General features: G+C 45.6%; 1 protein-coding gene across 2 annotated transcripts; it reads left to right on the forward strand.

Annotated features, from left to right (window-relative positions):
- The first annotated feature begins 100 nt into the window (after positions 1 to 100).
- LOC311104224 (glycogenin-1-like) lies at positions 101 to 19,954 on the forward strand. 2 transcript variants are annotated; one of them, XM_084145965.1, is made up of 7 exons: positions 101 to 283; positions 3,532 to 3,667; positions 4,552 to 4,726; positions 4,942 to 5,104; positions 16,462 to 16,588; positions 18,579 to 18,795; positions 19,444 to 19,954. In XM_084145965.1, exons 1-7 carry the CDS (start codon positions 274 to 276, stop codon positions 19,600 to 19,602), a joined length of 987 nt encoding a protein of 328 aa, XP_084002091.1. In that variant the 5' UTR covers positions 101 to 273; the 3' UTR covers positions 19,603 to 19,954. The 2 variants fall into 2 exon arrangements, with proteins under 2 accessions (XP_084002091.1, XP_084002090.1); XM_084145964.1 differs by having other exon boundaries at positions 115 to 283; positions 18,579 to 18,807.
- The last annotated feature ends 2,098 nt before the right edge of the window (positions 19,955 to 22,052 follow it).

Genomic DNA, 22,052 nt, shown 5'->3' on the forward strand with positions numbered 1-22,052 from the left:
GAGAGAGAGAGAGAGAGAGAGAGAGAGAGAGAGAGAGAGAGAGAGAGAGAGAGAGAGAGAGAGAGAGAGAGAGTGTGTGTGGTTGTGCTCTATGACGCATGTGTTAAAGAAGTGGGTGTGTGCCTAGACCGGGTCATGTGAGCAGCTGTCTAACGACTGTTGTCCTTCATGCGTCTATAAATTCTCCTCCTTATATTAAGTTTGTCCTTTCTCCAAGTAAGCCGTCGTGTCCGAGAGTCCATTAACAGAGTAGCTGCGATTTCTAATAGAATCATGGCAAAAGGTACGTGACATTTTGTTACAATCTTATCCTTGGACGATGTGGTTGAAGTTTCGCCGTGGCAGCCACGGGGGGAAACTAAGTAACTATTAATGATTGTTCCGACTGTCAATCAGTGTGGTACAAAGTATCCCAACTGTAACAATTGGTATGTTGGCCTACATGATGGGGATGACAAACCTACAGCTCGGTTTGGTCACCATTTTTTGGGGGTTTGTTTAATATCAAGGAAGTGCAGTCGTTGACTGAAGAACACGAAAGTGGCAATGCTGACATTTTAAAATTGAGTCTCTTTTCCACTTTCCATTAGCGCATATTTTTGTAACATTGTTGGTTTTCTAATACGATCTTATCAATACACGTTTTGCGGATGTAATTGTGTGGATCACGGAGTAATTGTCGGGTCATTGTGCTTTGCTGTTGATCATGCCGCGTTCAAAACAACTGGAAACTCGGAAATCTCTGACTTCAGTGCTTTCAAGACCACTGGGAACTCGAAAAACTAGCTCCGACTGGGAAAAATCGTTTTGAACGGTCATCCCACTCGGAATTCCAAGTCGGGAACTCAGACCTCGTTCTAGAGTTCCTACTTTCCGACCTAAAGATCTCTTAGGTCATGAGTTGACCTCTTATTTGTCCGAGTTCCCAGTTGTCTTGACAGCACCATCAGTCTCGTCCTAGTAGAAACATATTTGCACGTAGGCTGCGCTCTGTGCCTAGTGGCCGCATCTCTGTAGACCGCTAGAAGTATCATTTATTCATTGAATTAGTGTTCCATGTTAAACTCAATGTCCTAATTTCCTGACTCTCTAAACTTCAAAACTTTAAGTACCTTTTACTCTGTTGATGTGATATTATATTTCTGAAGGTATTGCACAGTGCACTCTAATATGACAGTTATAAATGTTTCTGGCAAAATTTCAATAGTGAAAGGTGACGTCCTGTCTGTCCACAGGATTTCTGAAAGTTGCAAGTCATCCCTTGGTCATCTGCCTTTCTAAGAGTGGCGATGATATTAAATCTTCCTCTATAACGAACAAAAATAGGAGCGCAACAATTTCAAAGATTTTACTGAGTTACAGTTCATTTAAGGAAATCAGTAAATTGAAATGATTTCATTAGGCCCTAATCTATGGATTTCACATGACTGGGAATAGAGATATGCATCTGTTTGTCACAGATACCTGAACAAGAAAAAAGGTAGGGGCGTGGATCAGAAAACCAGTCAGTATCTGGTATGACCACCATTTGCCTCATGCAGCGCGACACATCTCCTTCTCATAGAGTTGATCAGCTGTTGATTGTGGCCTGTGGAATGTTGTCCCACTCTTCAATGGCTGTGTGAAGTTGCTGGATATTGGCGGGAACTGGAACACGCTGTCGTACACATCAATCCAGAGCATCCCAAACATGCTCAATGGTGACATGTCTGGTGAGTATGCAGGTCATGGAAGAACTTACATTTTCAGCTTCCAGAAATTGTGTACAGATCCTTGCGACATGGGGCTGTGCATTATCATGCTGAAACATGAGGTGATGGCAGCGGATGAATGGCACAACAATGGGCCTCAGGATCTCGTCACGGTATCTCTATCCATTCAAATTGCCATGAATAAAATGCAGTTGTGTTCGTTGTCCGTAGCTTATGCCTGCCCATACCATAACCCCACCGCCACCATGGGGCACTCTGTTCACAACGTTGACATCAGCAAACCGCTCGCCCACACAACGCCATACACGTGGTCTGCAGTTGTGAGGCCATTTGGACATACTGCCAAATTCTTTAAAACAATGTTGGAGGCGGCTTATGGTAGAGAAATGAACAATAAATTATCTGGCAACAGCTCTAGTGGACATTTCTGCAGTCGGCATGCCAATTGCATGCTCCCTCAACTTGAGATATCTGTGGCATTGTGTTGTGACAAAACCGCACATTTTAATTGGCCTTTTATTGTCCTCAGCACAAGGTGTTATGATCATGCCGTTTTAATCAGCTTCTTGATATGTCACACCTGTCATGTGGATGGATTATCTTGTCAAAGGGGAAATGCTCAATAACAGGGATGTTAACAAATTTGTGGCCAACATTTTAGAGAAAAGCTTTTTTATGTTTATGGATTATAATTTTTTTTCAGCTCATGAAACATGGGACCAACACTTTGTTGCGTTTTATATATGTTTTTCAGTAGGTTGAGGCCTAAAGGCTATCGTCTTTCTGTAGCCCGTTCATAGAAGCTAACTTGATGGATTGTTCTAGACCAACTGGCGTTACTATACCCAGGGGATTGTTCTAGACCAACTGGTGTTACTATACCCAGGGGATTGTTCTGGACCAACTGGCGTTACTATACCCAGGGGATTGTTCTGGACCAACTGGTGTTACTATACCCAGGGGATTGTTCTGGACCAACTGGTGTTACTATACCCAGGGGATTGTTCTGGACCAACTGGCGTTACTATACCCAGGGGATTGTTCTGGACCAACTGGTGTTACTATACCCAGGGGATTGTTCTGGACCAACTGGCGTTACTATACCCAGGGGATTGTTCTAGACCAACTGGCGTTACTATTGTTTTACTGACTAGTCAAGACTGCTGATATTAACTGCCAGGGTTTAGATTTGGCATTATAATAACATGATTCTATTTTGTCCTTTTGCATTACAATCAATCCATTGTTGATACTTGAGTTCATGGGCAATTTTATAGATTTTCCTGTATGGCAAAGTTGACGTCAAGCCCTTGGCCATTCTGTGTGGCGTGCTGACATTGGTGACATTGTTAAAACAACTGCCATAATTCCCTCACTGAAGTCATCTGTTACGGTCTTTTCTCCAGCGACCATATAAATGAACACTAAGGCTTTTGTTTTGATACCGCAGTTATGAGATGGAACGTTCCGTCATGCCTGACGTAGCTGTTGTTTTGGGAAGGTTTGAATAGTGTAGGGCAGGTTTATGCAACCCTGGTCCTGGAGTGCCTCGGGCGCTTCACGTTTGGATTTATCCGACCTGGAAGACCAGGTGTGTCGAATTTAGGCAATCACTGATCAATCAGCTCAGTTGGTCAGGTGTGGTGCCTAGTTGGAACAAAATCCTGCAGTACCTGCGGCACTCCAGGAACAGGGTTGCCTACCCCTGGAGTAGGTTATAGCAATTAAGTAAATTTACCGCTGATGGATTCACACCATTTGAACCTAAACAAACTGCTTATTTCCAAGTTGTTATTAATACGTTCTGTCCCCCATCCAGACCAGGCTTTTGTGACGCTGGCCACCAATGACAGCTATGCCAGGGGAGCCATGGTGCTGGGCAAGTCCCTGAGGAACCACAAGACAACCAGGAAGCTGGTGGTGATGATCGGACCCCACATCTCTGACCCCTGCAAGTAAGAACCTTTTTCACTTCCCAGTGACAACTGTTATTACCAACGTCCTAGAGTGAAACCGTGGTCCTCTGTAGCTCAACTGGTAGAGCACGGCGCTTGTAACACCAAGGTAGTGGGTTCGATCCCCGGGACCACCCATACACAAAAATGTATGCACGCATGACTGTAAGTCGCTTTGGATAAAAGCGTCTGCTAAATGGCATATTATTATTATAAACTGGTGCCTTTATGATGCCCTCGACTGGGTAGTGTAACCTATGACCTTTTAACAGTGGAGTTGGAAGAACTGATCCTAGACTTGTTGGCTGTAATGTTCCGGGGCTTAATCAAACATGCCCTTGATCTCCAACACCCAGAATTCTGGCCCTGGCCCCACCGTACCCTAGAGGTGTTTAATGGTATTCCCTGGCCCCACCGTACCCTAGAGGTGTTTAATGGTATTCCCTGGCCCCACCGTACCCTAGAGGTGTTTAATGGTATTCCCTGGCCCCACCGTAACCTAGAGGTGTTTAATGGTATTCCCTGGCCCCACCGTAACCTAGAGGTGTTTAATGGTATTCCCTGGCCCCACCGTAACCTAGAGGTGTTTAATGGTATTCCCTGGCCCCACTGTAACCTAGAGATGTTTAATGGTATTCCCTGGCCCCACCGTAACCTAGAGGTGTTTAATGGTATTCCCTGGCCCCACCGTACCCTAGAGGTGTTTAATGGTATTCCCTGGCCCCACCGTAACCTAGAGGTGTTTAATGGTATTCCCTGGCCCCACCAGCAGCTTTTGAACCTGACTCCTCCCTACTAGTCAGAATGCTGTCCAATCAGAAAGGTTTCCACTGTACACCATATTCAGGGTCCATTATGTCTGCTCCTCTCTCTCCTCCTACCAGAGGAGTGCTTCACAAGATCTTTGACGAGGTGCTGCTGGTGGATGTGTTGGACAGTGGAGATGCAGCTCACCTGGCCCTGATGAAGAGACCGGACCTGGGAGTCACCTTCACCAAGCTACACTGCTGGACTCTTACACACTACTCCAAATGTGTCTTCATGGACGCAGACACAATGGTGAGAGATATGTGTATATGTAGAACTTTTGTAGGTGTGGAATCGTAAGGTTGGGCTAAATGTCCCTCAGTCTACACAATTTGCACACGTTGAATTTCCATCTCATAGATGACAACCATCTTCTGACCCACATTATCTTCAATGGGAAATGTTTTCCTGTCCTCCTGGTTATCCAGGTAGCTAATGTATAGTTGACCTGTATGTGTTTGTTGCAGGTGGTACAGAACGTGGATGAGTTGTTTGACAGAGAGGAGCTGTCTGCGGCCCCGGACCCCGGCTGGCCAGACTGTTTCAACTCTGGCGTGTTCGTGTTCCGGCCCTCCAACGAGACGTACGGCAAGCTGCTCAAGTACTGCACAGAACACGGCAGCTTCGACGGTACGTATGTGGTCTATTTACTGAAGTGCCCATGTGGCATGTGGCCAACAGCTGGCAGATGGCGTATAGCCTACATGATGATATTATTATGGAGATTTTAGTTTTTTATTTGTCAAACAGCAGTCGAGCATCAATCATCATGTCACCAAAATAAAACCCTTGATATTTATTGGAAAGGAGCATCAAGCCAATCACCTTGCACTTTCACCACCTTTTTGAAGTTCATTATAACTTTTCATCTGTGACCTAGTAAACTGCTTTCCCGAGTCGTAGTGGGAGGACCACGTCATCGTGTGACTCCCAAGTTTAGTTCCATGTGATGGTTATTATATCAATGTTTGTGCATGGTGTTTCCACCGCCATTTCTTGCGTAATTAATTAATTTTACCGACACAAAGATCCCACCTTATCTAGCGTATTTTGTTTTGTCGACATGTGGAAAGTTTACTGACAAATTAGCCGTTTCCATCAGGTTCGTCGTGACCTTTAAAAAATACCTGGTGACAGAGGCATGTTATATCCATTACTCTGAGCAATGGGTGCAGTGTTCTGTTTTATTATTTTGAAGTTCAAGGTGGAAAACAGTAGAAAATGAATGTAAGTAATGATTGTGAAAAAAGAAGCCATACTACAATGTGACGTCATGTATACACGGGCCTGATTCTCCAGATGCTGACTAAAGCTGCCGCCCCACAACGCATCACTTTGTTTTGACTAAAAAAAGAAGACAAACGTTTTAAGAATATTTCAGGTCCTTCCTTTTCTCACCTGACCTCTCTAAATGGGTGGTATGTGGATGCAGCATATTGTACCCATTAGATAGAGGGAACCACTGGCATTGGAGCATATCGGAGTATCGTTTCTGCTGCTATAAAATGTGGTGCTTTTCCAACAATGTAGAGGCAATATGTGCAGCATTCCAAATATCTGTGGTATTTTCTGTTGGGTGGCTGGCCTCTAGCTGTTGGGTAGGGTGGCTGGCCTCTGGCTGTTGGGTAGGGTGGCTGGCCTCTGGCAGTCTGCTGTTGGGTAGGGTGGCTGGCCTCTGGCTGTTGGGTAGGGTGGCTGGCCTCTGGCTGTTGGGTAGGGTGGCTGGCCTCTAGCAGTCTGCTGTTGGGTAGGGTGGCTGGCCTCTAGCAGTCTGCTGTTGGGTAGGGTGGCTGGCCTCTAGCAGTCTGCTGTTGGGTAGGGTGGCTGGCCTCTGGCAGTATGCTGTTGGGTAGGGTGGCTGGCCTCTGGCAGTCTGCTGTTGGGTAGGGTGGCTGGCCTCTGGCAGTATGCTGTTGGGTAGGGTGGCTGGCCTCTGGCAGTATGCTGTTGGGTAGGGTGGCTGGCCTCTGGCTGTTGGGTAGGGTGGCTGGCCTCTGGCAGTATGCTGTTGGGTAGGGTGGCTGGCCTCTGGCTGTTGGGTAGGGTGGCTGGCCTCTGGCTGTTGGGTAGGGTGGCTGGCCTCTGGCTGTTGGGTAGGGTGGCTGGCCTCTGGCTGTTGGGTAGGGTGGCTGGCCTCTGGCAGTCTGCTGTTGGGTAGGGTGGCTGGCCTCTGGCTGTTGGGTAGGGTGGCTGGCCTCTAGCAGTCTGCTGTTGGGTAGGGTGGCTGGCCTCTGGCAGTCTGCTGTTGGGTAGGGTGGCTGGCCTCTGGCAGTCTGCTGTTGGGTAGGGTGGCTGGCCTCTGGCTGTTGGGTAGGGTGGCTGGCCTCTAGCAGTCTGCTGTTGGGTAGGTTGGCTGGCCTCTAGCAGTCTGCTGTTGGGTAGGTTGGCTGGCCTCTAGCAGTCTGCTGTTGGGTAGGGTGGCTGGCCTCTGGCAGTCTGCTGTTGGGTAGGGTGGCTGGCCTCTAGCAGTCTGCTGTTGGGTAGGGTGGCTGGCCTCTGGCAGTCTGCTGTTGGGTAGGGTGGCTGGCCTCTGGCTGTTGGGTAGGGTGGCTGGCCTCTGGCAGTCTGCTGTTGGGTAGGGTGGCTGGCCTCTGGCTGTTGGGTAGGGTGGCTGGCCTCTGGCAGTCTGCTGTTGGGTAGGGTGGCTGGCCTCTGGCTGTTGGGTAGGGTGGCTGGCCTCTGGCAGTCTGCTGTTGGGTAGGGTGGCTGGCCTCTAGCAGTCTGCTGTCCATTTCTAGTGTTTGCGGTTGAACCGTTTTTAACTAGCTCGATCTACATATGTCAAACATGTCTTTATTAAGCTTAAAGGCTGAACACAGGGTCCTCCTGTCACAACACAGCCTCTCTCTAACTCTGTGAGTTATTCTGAGGTGTTTTTATTGGGTACGGGAGGGGGGGTGACTTTTCCTCTAAGTAAGGTCTTTATCAAGCCTAAAGGCTGAACACAGGGTCCTCCTGTCACAAAACAGCCTCTCTCTAACCCTGTGAGTTATTCTGAGGGGCTCTACAGGGTGGGGTGAATTTGAGAAGCGCCATTTTGCGACTGGCACTGGCTGACATTAACCCTGCTCATCCCATGAGTCCCCTGGTGAATAGCAGCCCCAGTCTGAAATGGCACCCTGTTCCTTATAGGGCACTACTTTCGACCAGGCCCTGGTCAAAAGTAGTGCCCTAGTGAATAGGGTGCCATTTACAAGGCAGAATGTTGAGAACACTAGTGAATAGGGTGCCATTTACAAGGCAGAATGTTGAGAACACTAGTGAATAGGGTGCCATTTACAAGGCAGAATGTTGAGAACAATCATATTGACACTTTACTGGTTGCTGTTCTGCTGGAGATGGGATCCAGAGGAAAGTGTTGACCTGACTTTCTGTGGCGTGGGAAGGTTGCTTGGCTTTTCAATATGTTGACTCGTTGCAACTGACGCACAATATGTAAACAATAGCCGAATGTAGTCGACCGATGCAGGTTTCCCTGCAATCAGCTGGAAGTGTTTGCCGCTCGGCCATATTGTGGAAGTGTTTGTCACGTGCGAATTGAATCGGTATAGAAAATAAAAACTAGAAATCCAAACGCTATACAGACCAGCATACTGAAGGTGGGGTTGATGACACTAGTCGGTGGATATTTTCTCACATTCCTACCTGCAGAAGGACCAACCACACGGACAGTAATGTATAATTTTACTCAGCATTCTGGTTTGTAGAGGTCGTGAGAGGAAACTTTCCTTATCCAAATGCTAATTTCTGCCCGACGTAAAATTCTATGCAATTGGATGTGGGGTCTTCAGGCAAGCTGTTGGCAGACCACTATATAATGGAGCCGGCATCCTGGCAGTGCCTCGCTCTCTAATGGCACTTCAGAGCATTCACAAAGAACATCATGGTGAATTTAGCACAGCAGGTTTAGACTGAGAACAATGAGCTCTTTCATGGCAGACATTGGGGTTTTTATAGCGTTTTTAAAAGCATAGAGACCCAGTTTGTAAAGTCACTTGGTTGGAAAGGAGCTAAATGTAACTATTTATGAGGAAGGGCAGAATTGAAAGCAGTTCTGGTTTGTACTGCCCAATCATCAGGGGACACGTTCTAATTGAATTGTGTATTTTACCTAGCCTGCTGGTATTAACGTGTCCTTGTCCACAATAGGAAGACTTAAACTGAATATTTTAACGCATGTTTGAATTTGCTATAGTTTTAAGTTTGGGAAAAATATACTTTTGGTCCCATTGCAAACAAAACACACTGCCTCCTGTATGTAATAATATCAATAATGTATCAACAATACATTGATAACCCCTTTTTTTTTTAAACACAATAACATATTGCAGTTACTGGCTAGCTCAGTAAAGCTAGCAACTGTGCCCCCTCTCATCAGACCGACGAATCAGTGAAGCAGCTCTCGTTCTAATATGGCTCAACTATTCCATCCAGAGTTCGAGACACCAATTAGTTTGCTTAATGGTGCCACATGCTTTCAAGAGCAGACTCCAATCTGGCGGACTGAAGTGACTGTTGGCAGGAATCTAGTGTGTCTGTCTGGTATCACACAGGAGAATCCTGGACCCCATTTCCTTTTTGTCTCCATAGCTCACACTAGCTTGTGTGGGAGAAGCCTGTTACGTCATCAGTTAATGACAGGCTATCTTGTTGCATATCACATTTTTGTTATTTGAAGCAGGATTTGCTCCTCGGACCGTTTTCTAAACCCCCTTTGATTCCCTGTGCTGTTGAATGACACGTTCACGGCGTTACGCGAGCAGGTTGTGGGGTATGCTAATGAGCTAAAGCTGCAGTATTTTTAGCCAGCGACGGTCTTTTCATGTTGCACTGTGTGACTTGCAGTTCCTCTCTGACCTTTTAGTGTTTGTGCTCCGGTTCTCCACTACGACTGGAATATAACATAGTCCGGTCCAACGTTATTGTGCCTAATTTTGAACCCGATGTATAGCGCTGGCTAACCAACAGAACCAACTATTGGGCAATGGCAGTTCTGAGTGATTTTTAACGGTTCAGGAGAGATTAGACTTGTCATGTCATGGGCCGGGGCACCTCTATTCAATTTCCTATTTCTTACTGCATGCAGTCCAGGTCCAATCTGTGGTTGGGTTTAGGTATACTGGGGGAGTGCTACATTACTGATGAGGCTGCTCATCCCCTCTAAATGAAGAGGCCTGGGTCCATATTAACTTTATGGAGCTGCTCTGCTAGAGGAAAGCCACAAAGAGAGTATCTATGGCTGGCTGGGGTATAGGGGCTGTGGGATAGGGCCTGTGGCTGTGGGATAGGGCCTGGGGAAGCTCTGTGCTGTAGAACACGTAGCCTACATATAGAATAAAGGTCCTCGTGTTCCCATTCTGTACTGTGTACAGGACATGGACTAGCCACGTTACAGGAGTGGTCCAGCTCCTCCACCTAGTGCACATTCACTCCTTGTGTTTATGGTTTGACTGGTGTCTTGTGAAATCTCAAGTGTGTGTGAGAGAAGTGGAGCCTCTTCTGAGAAAAGGTTGCTCAGCTGTTGGTGTGCCATTTCTTTTTTTAAAGGACTTTCTTATGTTGTAGTGCGATGGACGGTAGGGCTTGGAGTCTATAGTGTGGTGGGTGGACTGTAGGGCTTGGATTCCTTTGCTAAACTTTCCATCTTTTGCAAAAGGTTTTGCAACAAACATTTTACTCCAAACGGATAACGTTTTGCGATGGAAAAACAATTTTAAAAATATATTGGCCAAATGCAGGTATGTTCCACTCCGTTTCATTCTGCTTGGTTTCTAGAGTTGAGGGTAAATGGTTTGCAACAAACAACCTTTTCAACGGTCCGCGACTAATGAATACACCCCAGATGTCAAGCACATATCTGTTACAGTGGCACGCCCACTTCTATATAGACCGCCATGGCATTTCCCCCTGCGGCAATCTCTACTGATATCAGGACAAACCATGCAAGAGACCGCCAAAGCAGAACAGATGCAATACACTGCCGTTCCCACATCTACACTCAACAAAAATATAAGCAACACGTAAAGTGTTGCGCTGAAATAAGATCCCAGACATGTTCCATATGCACGTTTGTTTTACATCCCTGTTAGTGAGCATTTCTCCTTTGCCGAGATAATCCATCCACCTGACAGGTGTGGCATATCAAGAAGCTGATTAAAACAGCATGATCATTACACAGGTGCACCTTGTGCTGGGGAACAAGAAAAGGCCACTCTAAAATGTGCACAACACAATGCCACAGATGTCTCAAGTTTTGAGGGAGCTTGCAATTGACATGCTGACTGCAGGATTGTCCACCAGAGCTGTTGCCAGATCATTTAATGTTTATTTCTCTACCATAAGCCGCCTCCAATGTCATTTTAGAGAATTTGGCAGTACGTACAACCGGCCTCATAACCGCAGACCACGTGTAACCACGCCAGCCCAGGACCTCCACATCCGGCTTTTTCACCTGCGGGATCATCTGAGACCAGACAGCTGATGAAACTGGAGTATTTCTGCCTGTCATTTTGTGGGGAAAAACTCATTCTGATTGGCTGGGCCTGGCTCACCCATGGCTGCACCCATATATTAGGGCCTAATTCATTTATTTCAATTGACTGATATCCTTATATAAACTAACTCTGTAAAATTGTTTATTGTTGCATGTTTTATATTTTTGTTCAGTGTCTATATATGGGTAATCCTACTATAGTAACCTACAGCCTAAACAGAACTGCAGCTCTACACCCTGCTTCAATGCCTTACTCTGCTTCAACAATACCAACTGACCACCATGACATTTAGCTACAATACATGACGTCTAGCTGCCAGACCACCGTGACGTCTAGCTGCCAGACCACCGTGACGTCTAGCTGCCAGACCGCCGTGACGTCTAGCTGCCAGACCGCCGTGACGTCTAGCTGCCAGACCACCGTGACGTCTAGCTGCCAGACCGCCGTGACGTCTAGCTGCCAGACCGCCGTGACGTCTAGCTGCCAGACCGCCGTGACGTCTAGCTGCCAGACCGCCGTGACGTCTAGCTGCCAGACCGCCGTGACGTCTAGCTGCCAGACCACCGTGACGTCTAGCTGCCAGACCACCGTGACGTCTAGCTGCCAGAGGAGTGCAGGGGTCTCTTTTGGAGTGTGACTGTACTCCTCTATGTTCTGTGACTGTACTCCTCTATGTTCTGTACATTGTGTCTTTTCCACACTGCATTCTGGAACTGACAGCCACTCTGCCAGGCCACCCAGACCTCTGCCAGGCCACCCAGACCTCTTCCTATAAATACATCTCTGGATGGTCACTGCATGTACAGCTAATATATAGTGACTTAGTCATATAGCGATGGCCACTCTCTGCCAGGCCAGACCATTTACTATTTATATCTCTGGATGGTGCAACGCATCCGCATGCTTCAGTTCAGCTGGCGCCTAGCTGGACCCAACCAGTGTACTCTCATGTATAGTGGCTGGATGTGTAGTGGCTGGATGTATAGGTTATGTATAATGGCTGGATGTATAGGTTATGTATCATGGCTGGATGTGTAGGTTATGTATAATGGCTGGATGTGTAGTGGCTGGATGTGTAGGTTATGTGTAGTGGCTGGATGTGTAGGTTATGTGTAGTGGCTGGATGTGTAGGTTATGTATAGTGGCTGGATGTGTAGTGGCTGGATGTGTAGGTTATGTAGTGGCTGGATGTGTAGGTTATGTATAGTGGCTGGATGTGTAGTGGCTGGATGTGTAGGTTATGTGTAGTGGCTGGATGTGTAGGTTATGTATAGTGGCTGGATGTGTAGTGGCTGGATGTGTAGGTTATGTAGTGGCTGGATGTGTAGGTTATGTGTAGTGGCTGGATGTGTAGGTTATGTGTAGTGGCTGGATGTGTAGGTTATGTATAGTGGCTGGATGTGTAGTGGCTGGATGTGTAGGTTATGTAGTGGCTGGATGTGTAGGTTATGTATAGTGGCTGGATGTGTAGTGGCTGGATGTGTAGGTTATGTGTAGTGGCTGGATGTGTAGGTTATGTATAGTGGCTGGATGTGTAGGTTATGTATAGTGGCTGGATGTGTAGGTTATGTATAGTGGCTGGATGTGTAGTGGCTGGATGTGTAGGTTATGTAGTGGCTGGATGTGTAGGTTATGTATAGTGGCTGGATGTTTAGGTTATGTGTAGTGGCTGGATGTTTAGATCAGTGTTGAGTTAAAAGAGCAGTGATTTATACATTTTCCTGCTGAGAATAGTAGTTCTATTAGAGGGTTTCAGTCTGTGACTGGGGTTTAAATCCACCTGACTCCAGTCATCTTTACATTCATGACCTGGACTATGTTACTCTATGCAACCCGCCACCACCTTGCCTTTCACACGTCAGCGCATGGCCATCTCTTAACGGTACAATCTCTGATACATACGGCTATTCGACAGCCATTAATACCACCGGCCAGGTCTTGGAGGGAGACCTACACAAAATGGCTGAAATGAATTCCAGATAGTAGTTTTAAATGAAACAGACAGACCTACAAGAACATCACTTTGTCAGCCTCTGTTTTGTGACTGCTGATGCTCTGTTCCCTAAAGTAAACGAATGCAAGGCTGGCTGTTCGGAGAAAGCAGAGTGCTTTGTTTACTGACAACCCCCATCAATATCCTAGACAGCAGTCTGTAAAAAGTGTCCCGTGGGTACACTTAGTCAGACTACCTACAGTGCATTCGGAAAGTATTCAGACCCCTTTACTTTTTCCACATTTTGTTACGTTACGGCCTTATTCTTTTTATACAAAAAGATTCAATCTACACACAATACCCTGTAATGACAAAGCGAAAACAGAAATACCTAATTTACATAAGTATTCAGACCCTTTGCAATGAGACTAGAAATTTAGCTCAGGAGCATCCTGTTTTCCATTGATCATCCTTGATGTTTCTACAACTTGATTTGAGTCCACCTGTGGTAAATTCTATTGATTGGACGTGATTTGGAAAGGCACACACCTTTCTATATAAGGTCCCGCAGTTGAAAGTGCATGTCAGAGCAAAAACCAAGCCATGAGGTCGAAGGAATTGTCCGTAGAGCTCAGAGACAGGATTGTGTCAAGGCACAGATCTGGGGAAGGGAACCAAAAAATGTCTGCAGCGTTGAAGGTCCGCAAGAACACAGTGGCCTCCATCATTCTTAAATGGAAGAAGTTTGGAACCAACAAGACTCTTCGTAGAGGTGTCTGCCCGGCCAAACAGCAATCGAGGGAGAAGGGACTTGGTCAGGGAGGTGACCAAGAACCCAATGGTCACGCTGACAGAGCTGTAGAGTTCCTCTGTGGAGATGGGAGAACCTTCCAGAAGGACAACCATCTCTGCAGCACTCCACCAATCAGGCCTTTATGGTAGAGTGGCCAGACGGAAGTCACTCCTCAGTAAAAGGCACATGACAGCCCGCTTGGAGTTTGCCAAAAGGCACCTAAAGACTCTCAGACCGTGAGAAACAAGATTCTCTGGTCTGATGAAACCAAGATTGAACTCTTTGGCCTGAATGACAAGTGTCACGTCTGGAGGAAACCTGGCACCATCCCTACGGTGAAGCATGGTGGTGGCAGCATCATGCTGTGGGGATGTTTTTCAGCGGCAGGGGCCGGGAGACTAGTCAGGATTGAGGCAAAGATGAACGGAGCAAAGTACAGAGATCCTTGATGAAAACCTGCTATAGAGCGCTCAGGACATCAGACTGGGGCGAAGGTTCACCTTCCAACAGGACAACAACCCTAAGCACACAGCCAAGACAACGCAGGAGTAGCTTCGGGACAAGTCTCTGAATGTCCTTGAGTGGCCCAGCCAGAGCCCGGACTTGATCCCGTTCTAACATCTCTGGAGAGACCTGAAAATAGCTGTGCAGCGATGCTCCTCATCCAACCTGACAGAGCTTGAGAGGATCTGCAGAGAAGAATGGGAGAAACTCCCCAAATACAGCAGTGTGCCAAGCTTGTAGTGTCAATCCAATTTCGAATCTGTTCTTTTATTCTGCAGTCTGAACAGCCAAAAAGCACATGGAATCTGATATTTCAAGCCACATTTTAAACCACCTTCATAGGTGGTTTGAAGTCAGATTCCATCGCACACGTATTGTTACTATGACAACTAGCTTAGCCTTGTCAGCAAGTGACACACATGAACACACACTCATCACTTTTAACTTTCTGTTTGGACAGTCAGTATTCCAAAACAGTTCTATTTTTGTTTCATCAGACCAGAGGACATGTCTCAAAGTACCATCTGCAAACCGTAGTCTGGCTTTTTTATGGCTGTTTTGGAGCAGTGGCTTGTTCCTTGCTGAGCGGCCTTTCAGGTTATGTCGATATAGAACTTGTTTTACTGTGGATATAGATACTTTGGTACCTGTTTCCTCCAGAATCTTCACAAGGTCCTTTGCTGTTGTTCTGGGATTGATTTGCACTTTTCACACCAAAGTACGTTCATCTCTAGGAGACAGAATGCGTCTCCTTCCTGAGCGGTATGACGGCTGCCTGGTCCCATGGTGTTTATACTTGCGTACTACTGTTTGTACAGATGAACATGGTACCTTCAGGCATTTGGAAATTGCTCCCAAGGATGAACCAGACTTGTGGAAAATTCTGAGGTCTTGGCTGATTTTCTTTTGATTTTCCCATGATGTCAAGCAAAGAGGCACTGAGTGTGAAGGTAGGCCTTGAAATACATCCACAGGTACACCTCTAAATGACTCAAATGATGTCAATTAGCCGATCAGAAGCTTCTAAAGCCATGACATCATTTTCTGGAATTTTCCAAGCTGTTTAAAGGCACAGTAAATTTAGTGTATGTAAACTTCTGACCAACTGGAATTGTGATACAGTGAATTATAAGTGAAATAATCTGTCTGTAAACAATTGTTGGAAAAAGTAGTTGTCATGCACAAAGTAGATGTCCTAACCGACTTGCCAAAACTATAGTTTGTTAACAAGAAATTTGTGGAGTGGTTGAAAAACAAGTTTTAATGACTCCAACCTAAGTGTATGTAAACTTCCGACTTCAACTGTAGCTACTTTCAGGAAAAATGTACTTACTACCAGCAATGTCCTGATATGAGATGCTAGATCTGTCTGTATGCCAGCCTGTTGTATAGTGATTGTTTTGCCTGTCTCTGAAGAGTAGCAAAGCTACTGCTCATTTACCCCAGTTACTGGAATATTCAGTACATTTGTATAATTAACAGAAAATATATCTAATATGTAATTTATACTTTAACTTTGTAAATCAATATTTATTCATATAGTATTATTTTGTCTCCATGAGTTTCTCGTAGATGGACCATGTGGTTCAAGAGAAAATTGTCTAATGAAAAAAGCGTTTAATCAACAATGGCATTATTTTTAATTACCTCTGCAACTCGTCCAATTTAGACTTTTACAACTGCCTGGGTTTGACAACGAAACATAGAAAACCAATACATATTGACAGTAAAATAAGTGATGCTGAAAACCATATTAAACAATGGTGAGGATAAATCTGTAAAACATCTTATCTTATTTCATATTTTCCATGTGGTAAGTCCACATAATAGGCCAGAGGTTTAGAGACCGGTGATAGTCTGAAGTACCCAAAAGGGCCACTAGATGTTTTGTGATTTACATAATCCTTGAAAGATGCCGAAATTCTGTTCCCAGTAATATAACCCCCCCTCCCCCTTTCAATCATACTGAAGAGGATATTATCAAGATTGATTTCTGTTTCACAACATCTGTTTTAAAATAACTTTTAGTCCTACTGTGGAGGGCTTAGTGTTGGCCTCACTGTCTGGTCGATTCATATTACTAAATGTACCAAGCTCATGATAAATGACTTACTTGTAGGTGAATGAAGTCTTGAACTAGACTCTGCTTCCAGGCTTCCTTTTTTTGTTTTGAACCACCCCTAAGCATTGGTATGGGTTGGGGCTAAATATATTGTGCTCCCTGTTTTTCACGCTTGTTGCTAACTGTTGTTTTCCTCTCTAGGTGGGGACCAGGGGATCTTGAATGGCTACTTCAGTAACTGGGCAACCGCAGATATATCAAAACACCTCCCTTTCATCTACAACCTCAGCAGCATCGCAATCTACACCTACCTTCCAGCATTCAAACAGTACGTACTCAATCTACACCTACCTTCCAGCATTCAAACAGTACGTACTCAATCTACATCAACCTTCCAGCATTCAAACAGTATGTACTCGATCTACACCTACCTTCCGGCATTCAAACAGTAAGTACTCTATCTACACCTACCTTCCGGCATTCAAACAGTAAGTACTCTATCTACACCTACCTTCCGGCATTCAAACAGTACGTACTCAATCTACACCTACCTTCCGGCATTCAAACAGTACGTACTCATGTGATGGAGAACCGTGTGTAGATCTAGGTGTTGGTTTTGGCCGTAACTGCTATCTGGAGATGTCTGTATTTCTTACATTGAGAAACATTCAGCTAAATCACAAACTTAAATCACTGAGGTGTTTTCTATAATTCCCTGATCTGCCAAACATTAACGACCCATAAGAGTTTAAGCCGGTTCTACTAAGCTATATGCAATTGTTTTAAGAAGATCATACCAAGGATCATTTAGCTATTTGATTTTGAATTTATGACCCCTTGAAGTATCAAAATATATTGTTTTTTGATGAAAAATTGTATTTTGGCTTTACTGCTATTAGCCCATACAAACGCATTGAATAACAGATTCACTACATGGAACAACAGATAGTCCTTATTGCTATTAGCCCATACAAACACATTGAATAACAGATTCACTACATGGAACAACAGACAGTCCTTACTGCTATTAGCCCATACAAACACATTGAATAACAGATTCACTACATGGAACAACAGATAGTCCTTATTGCTATTAGCCCATACAAACACATTGAATAACAGATTCACTACATGGAACAACAGATAGTCCTTACTGCTATTAGCCCATACAAACACATTGAATAACAGATTCACTACATGGAACAACAGATAAATCTAGGGAAAGTATTATTGGGCTGTGAGAACGGGAGGTGTAAGGCGATACAGTCGCATGACTGTGCTTATGCCATGACATCAGGTTACCAGTGAGTTTAGGGGGCAACAGTAGTTGGTCTAAAAGCCTCCCTCAGCCATCCCCTAGGCCTCGTGCCTCCCTCAGCCATCCCCTAGGCCTCGTGCCTCCCTCAGCCATCCCCTAGGCCTCGTGCCTCCCTCAGCCATCCCCTAGGCCTCGTGCCTCCCTCAGCCATCCCCTAGGCCTCGTGCCTCCCTCAGCCATCCCCTAGGCCTCGTGCCTCCCTCAGCCATCCCCTAGGCCTCGTGCCTCCCTCAGCCATCCCCTAGGCCTCGTGCCTCCCTCAGCCATCCCCTAGGCCTCGTGCCTCCCTCAGCCATCCCCTAGGCCTCGTGCCTCCCTCAGCCATCCCCTAGGCCTCGTGCCTCCCTCAGCCATCCCCTAGGCCTCGTGCCTCCCTCAGCCATCCCCTAGGCCTCGTGCCTCCCTCAGCCATCCCCTAGGCCTCGTGCCTCCCTCAGCCATCCCCTAGGCCTCGTGCCTCCCTCAGCCATCCCCTAGGCCTCGTGCCTCCCTCAGCCATCCCCTAGGCCTCGTGCCTCCCTCAGCCATCCCCTAGGCCTCGTGCCTCCCTCAGCCATCCCCTAGGCCTCGTAGGGTTAGATATCCAGCTGGAGCTCCACAGAGCCGAGACGAATTTGGAGCCCTTTGTTTAAAGACGTTTATACCTGTGGACAGGACCTCTGCTGGTCACAGTGGCATCTCTCGCTCCATCTCTCGCTCTCTCGCTCCCTCCCTCCCTCTCTCTCTCGCTCCCTCTCTCTCTCGCTCCCTCCCTCCCTCTCTCTCTCGCTCCCTCTCTCGCTCTCTCCCTCTCTCTCTACCGGTCGGGCTTGCTCTCTTCACCTCTCGCTCGCTCTCTTCACCTCTCGCTCGCTCTCTTCACCTCTCGCTCGTGCTTTTCACCCCTTTGCTCTTCACTTTCCTTGTGCGCTCTCTTCGCGTTCAAACTTGTCAAACCACAGCATTTACAACAATCTTTTAACTACAAGATCTAAGTAAATGAACATGTATTCTGTTCCAGATACGGTGGCAACGCCAAGGTGGTCCACTTCCTGGGTCAGACCAAGCCGTGGAGTTACACGTACGACCCGGAGACCAAGCGGATCAGCGGGGACATGCAGGAGGCCTCCACACACCCCACCTTCCTCCTGGACTGGTGGATGCTCTACTCTTCTTCTGTGGTGCCCATGATGACGGAGGGATACGGAGACCAGCCCTTCCACTCTGGCTGTGTGGAAGTCAGTCTAGAAGTATTAGCCTTTGTCCTTCCTCTACAGAACTATTATCAAAATAGTTTGAATTATTAAGCGATTTACTTGGATGCTTATTGTTAGTAAAAGTCATGCTAGACCGCCACCTCCTGACTTAAACGATATAAATTATGATTAGTCCATTTGTAAAATGTAGTGATACTTCAGTCCTGAAGGCTGATGTCTAACCCTCCTCTCGTCTGATAAAGTTCCAGTCCTCTGTCAAAGAAAGTCGTGACCGCAATGGTCACTGGCATGGGCTATGGTCACAGATCTATAGTCACAAGGAAGGTGAATGGAAGGTACGCTGAAGACTAGTCGGTTGTGATGCTGGCTTAACAGACAACACCTTGTCACTGGTCACTAAACTATTGCTGCTTCTTGTGGACAATCTGTTGAACAACAAACCTGGCTTAGCTAATACTATAGCTGTGTGTTCTCTGGTGATATACAGTAGCTGGATGGTTTGGAGTAGTGCCAATGTCTTAATCTGAATGCCAGGTTGGACTACTGTTCTGTAGCTGCACTGACTGCAAAGGAACAAGTGTTTCTCCAGAGCTCTTAGTCTTGTGGCTTTTCCCAGAATTCATCAAATCTGTCCCGTCTAATATTCTTGTTTTTATTGTCCTCCTCCAGGGAAGCAGCGCGTCACAGGACCCCCATCACACTGAGCCGTACGTGTCACCAGAGGCATCCGAGGAACGCAAGCAGAAATGGGAACAGGGCCAGGCGGACTACATGGGAATGGACTCATTTGACAATATCCAGAAAAAGCTTGATGCTTTTCTCAAATGAAGAGGGAAACTTAGTTTGACTGATTCAGTTTAGTTAGTTTCACTCCCCCACTCCTCTCAACTCTCCATCTTACCAATAGTTGGTTCTCTGTATTAGTGAGCCTCTACCCACCCAAAGACTACAACACAATTCTGTTACGGTGGGAAACATTCTCACATTGTTGGCAGAGCGCATCAACTATGCAATTCTTGTATAGTATGTTTATCCTGTAAAGATTACTACACTGAAGCACCAATTTATTGACAAGCATGGTTTACAAATACATATTTTTTTCTATTTGCAATCGCTGTATTTGTGAAGATAAAATGTTTAGAGAATTAAAACCGCAAAATAAAAATGGCCTTGCCAGGTATATGGAGATGAGCCTTTTTTCACGTGTGGACACTTTGACAAATTAAAGATGAATACAATTATTTCATAGATGCAGGATTTCATAGATGCAGGGGTGGCCATATTTCTGAGCCCTCACTGTATGACTAAGAAATAATTAAATGTGTTGTTCTGCCATAGCTCCACACAGCCAACCTGGGACTTAAAGTATTCACACCCTTTGACTTATCCACATTTAGTTGTTACAGCCTGAATTTAAAATTGATTTGAATTGAGATTTTGTCACTGGCCTACACACAATACCCCATTTTTGTCAAAGTGGATTATTATTTTTTTAAACAAATTCTTTAAATGAAAAGCTGAAATGTCTTGAGTCAAGTATTCAACCCCTTTCTTATGGCAAGCCTAGGAGTCCAGCAGTAAAAATGTGATTAAGTTGCATGGACTCGGTGTGCAATAATGATTCTTGAATGACTACCTCATCTCTCTACCCCACACATACCATTATCTTTAAGGTTGCGCAGTGAATAACACTGATTCAACCACAAAGACCAGGGAGGTTTTCCAATGCCTCACAAAGAAGGGCACCTATTGGTAGATGTGTAAAAGGTTCTAAAAGCAGACGTTGAATATCCCTTTGAGCATTGTGAAGTTATTAAAATTTGGATGGTGTATCAATACACCCAGTCACTACAAAGATACAGGCGTCCTTCCTAACGCAGTTGCTGGAGAGGAAGGAAACCACTCATGGGATTTCACCATGAGGACAATGACTTAAAAACAGTTAGAGTTTAATGGCTGTGATAGGTGAAACTGAGGATGGATCAACAACATTGTAGTTACTCCACAATACTAACCTAAATGACAGTTAAAAGGAAGCCTGTATAGAATAAAAATATTCCAGAACATGCATCCTGTTTGCAATAAGAAACTAAAGTAAAACTACGGTAAAGAAATGTACTTTGTCCTGAATACAAAGTGTTATGTTTGGGGCAAATCCAACACATCACTGAGTACCACTTTCCATATTGTCAAGCATGGTGGTGGCTGCGTCATATTATGGTATGCTTGTCATAGGCAAGGACTAGGGAGTATTTTTATGATAAAAAGAAACGAATAGAGCTAAGCTCAGGCAAAATCCTAAAGGAAAACCTGCTTCAGTCTGCTTTCCAACAGACACTGGGAGACAAATTCACCTTTCAGCAGGACAATAACCTAAAACACACGAGTTGCTTACCAAGATGACATTGAATGTTCCTGAGTGGCCTAGTTACAGTAAAATACTTATCGAATCAAGATACTGTATGTTAGTGTTTCATTTTTCATAAATGTTTTACAAATGTATTTTGTGTAGATCGTTGACCAAAAAATTACAATTACATCCATTTTAATCCCACTTTGTAACACAATGAAATGTGGAATAAGTGAAGGGGTGTGAATACTTTCTGAAGGACCTGGACCTGGATATCTTCTTGTTTATGTAGTCAGTTGGATATAATGTTCACCTTCATTGAATCTCTAAACTAACATTTTCTAAATGTCATATTTGTTGGTCTTCCTCTTCTATTCGTGTTCTGCTGCCTTAGTTTTTATACCAGTTGGCCTTAACCCAGGGTAGGTTTTCAGTTGGCCTTAACCCAGGGTAGGTTTTCAGTTGGCCTTAACCCAGGGTAGGTTTTCAGTTGGCCTTAACCCAGGGTAGGTTTTCAGTTGGCCTTAACCCAGGGTAGGTTTCCAGTTGACGTTAACCCAGGGTAGGTTTTCAGTTGGCCTTAACCCAGGGTAGGTTTTCAGTTGGCCTTAACCCAGGGTAGGTTTTCAGTTGGCCTTAACCCAGGGTAGGTTTTCAGTTGGCCTTAACCCAGGGTAGGTTTTCAGTTGGCCTTAACCCAGGGTAGGTTTCCAGTTGACGTTAACCCAGGGTAGGTTTTCAGTTGGCCTTAACCCAGGGTAGGTTTTCAGTTGGCCTTAACCCAGGGTAGGTTTCCAGTTGACGTTAACCCAGGGTAGGTTTTCAGTTGGCCTTAACCCAGGGTAGGTTTTCAGTTGGCCTTAACCCAGGGTAGGTTTCCAGTTGGCCTTAACCCAGGGTAGGTTTTCAGTTGGCCTTAACCCAGGGT

The sequence above is a fragment of the Coregonus lavaretus genome (genome assembly GCF_964263955.1).
Source record: "Coregonus lavaretus genome assembly, chromosome: 2".
In the NCBI taxonomy this organism is placed as follows: Eukaryota; Metazoa; Chordata; class Actinopteri; order Salmoniformes; family Salmonidae; genus Coregonus; species Coregonus lavaretus.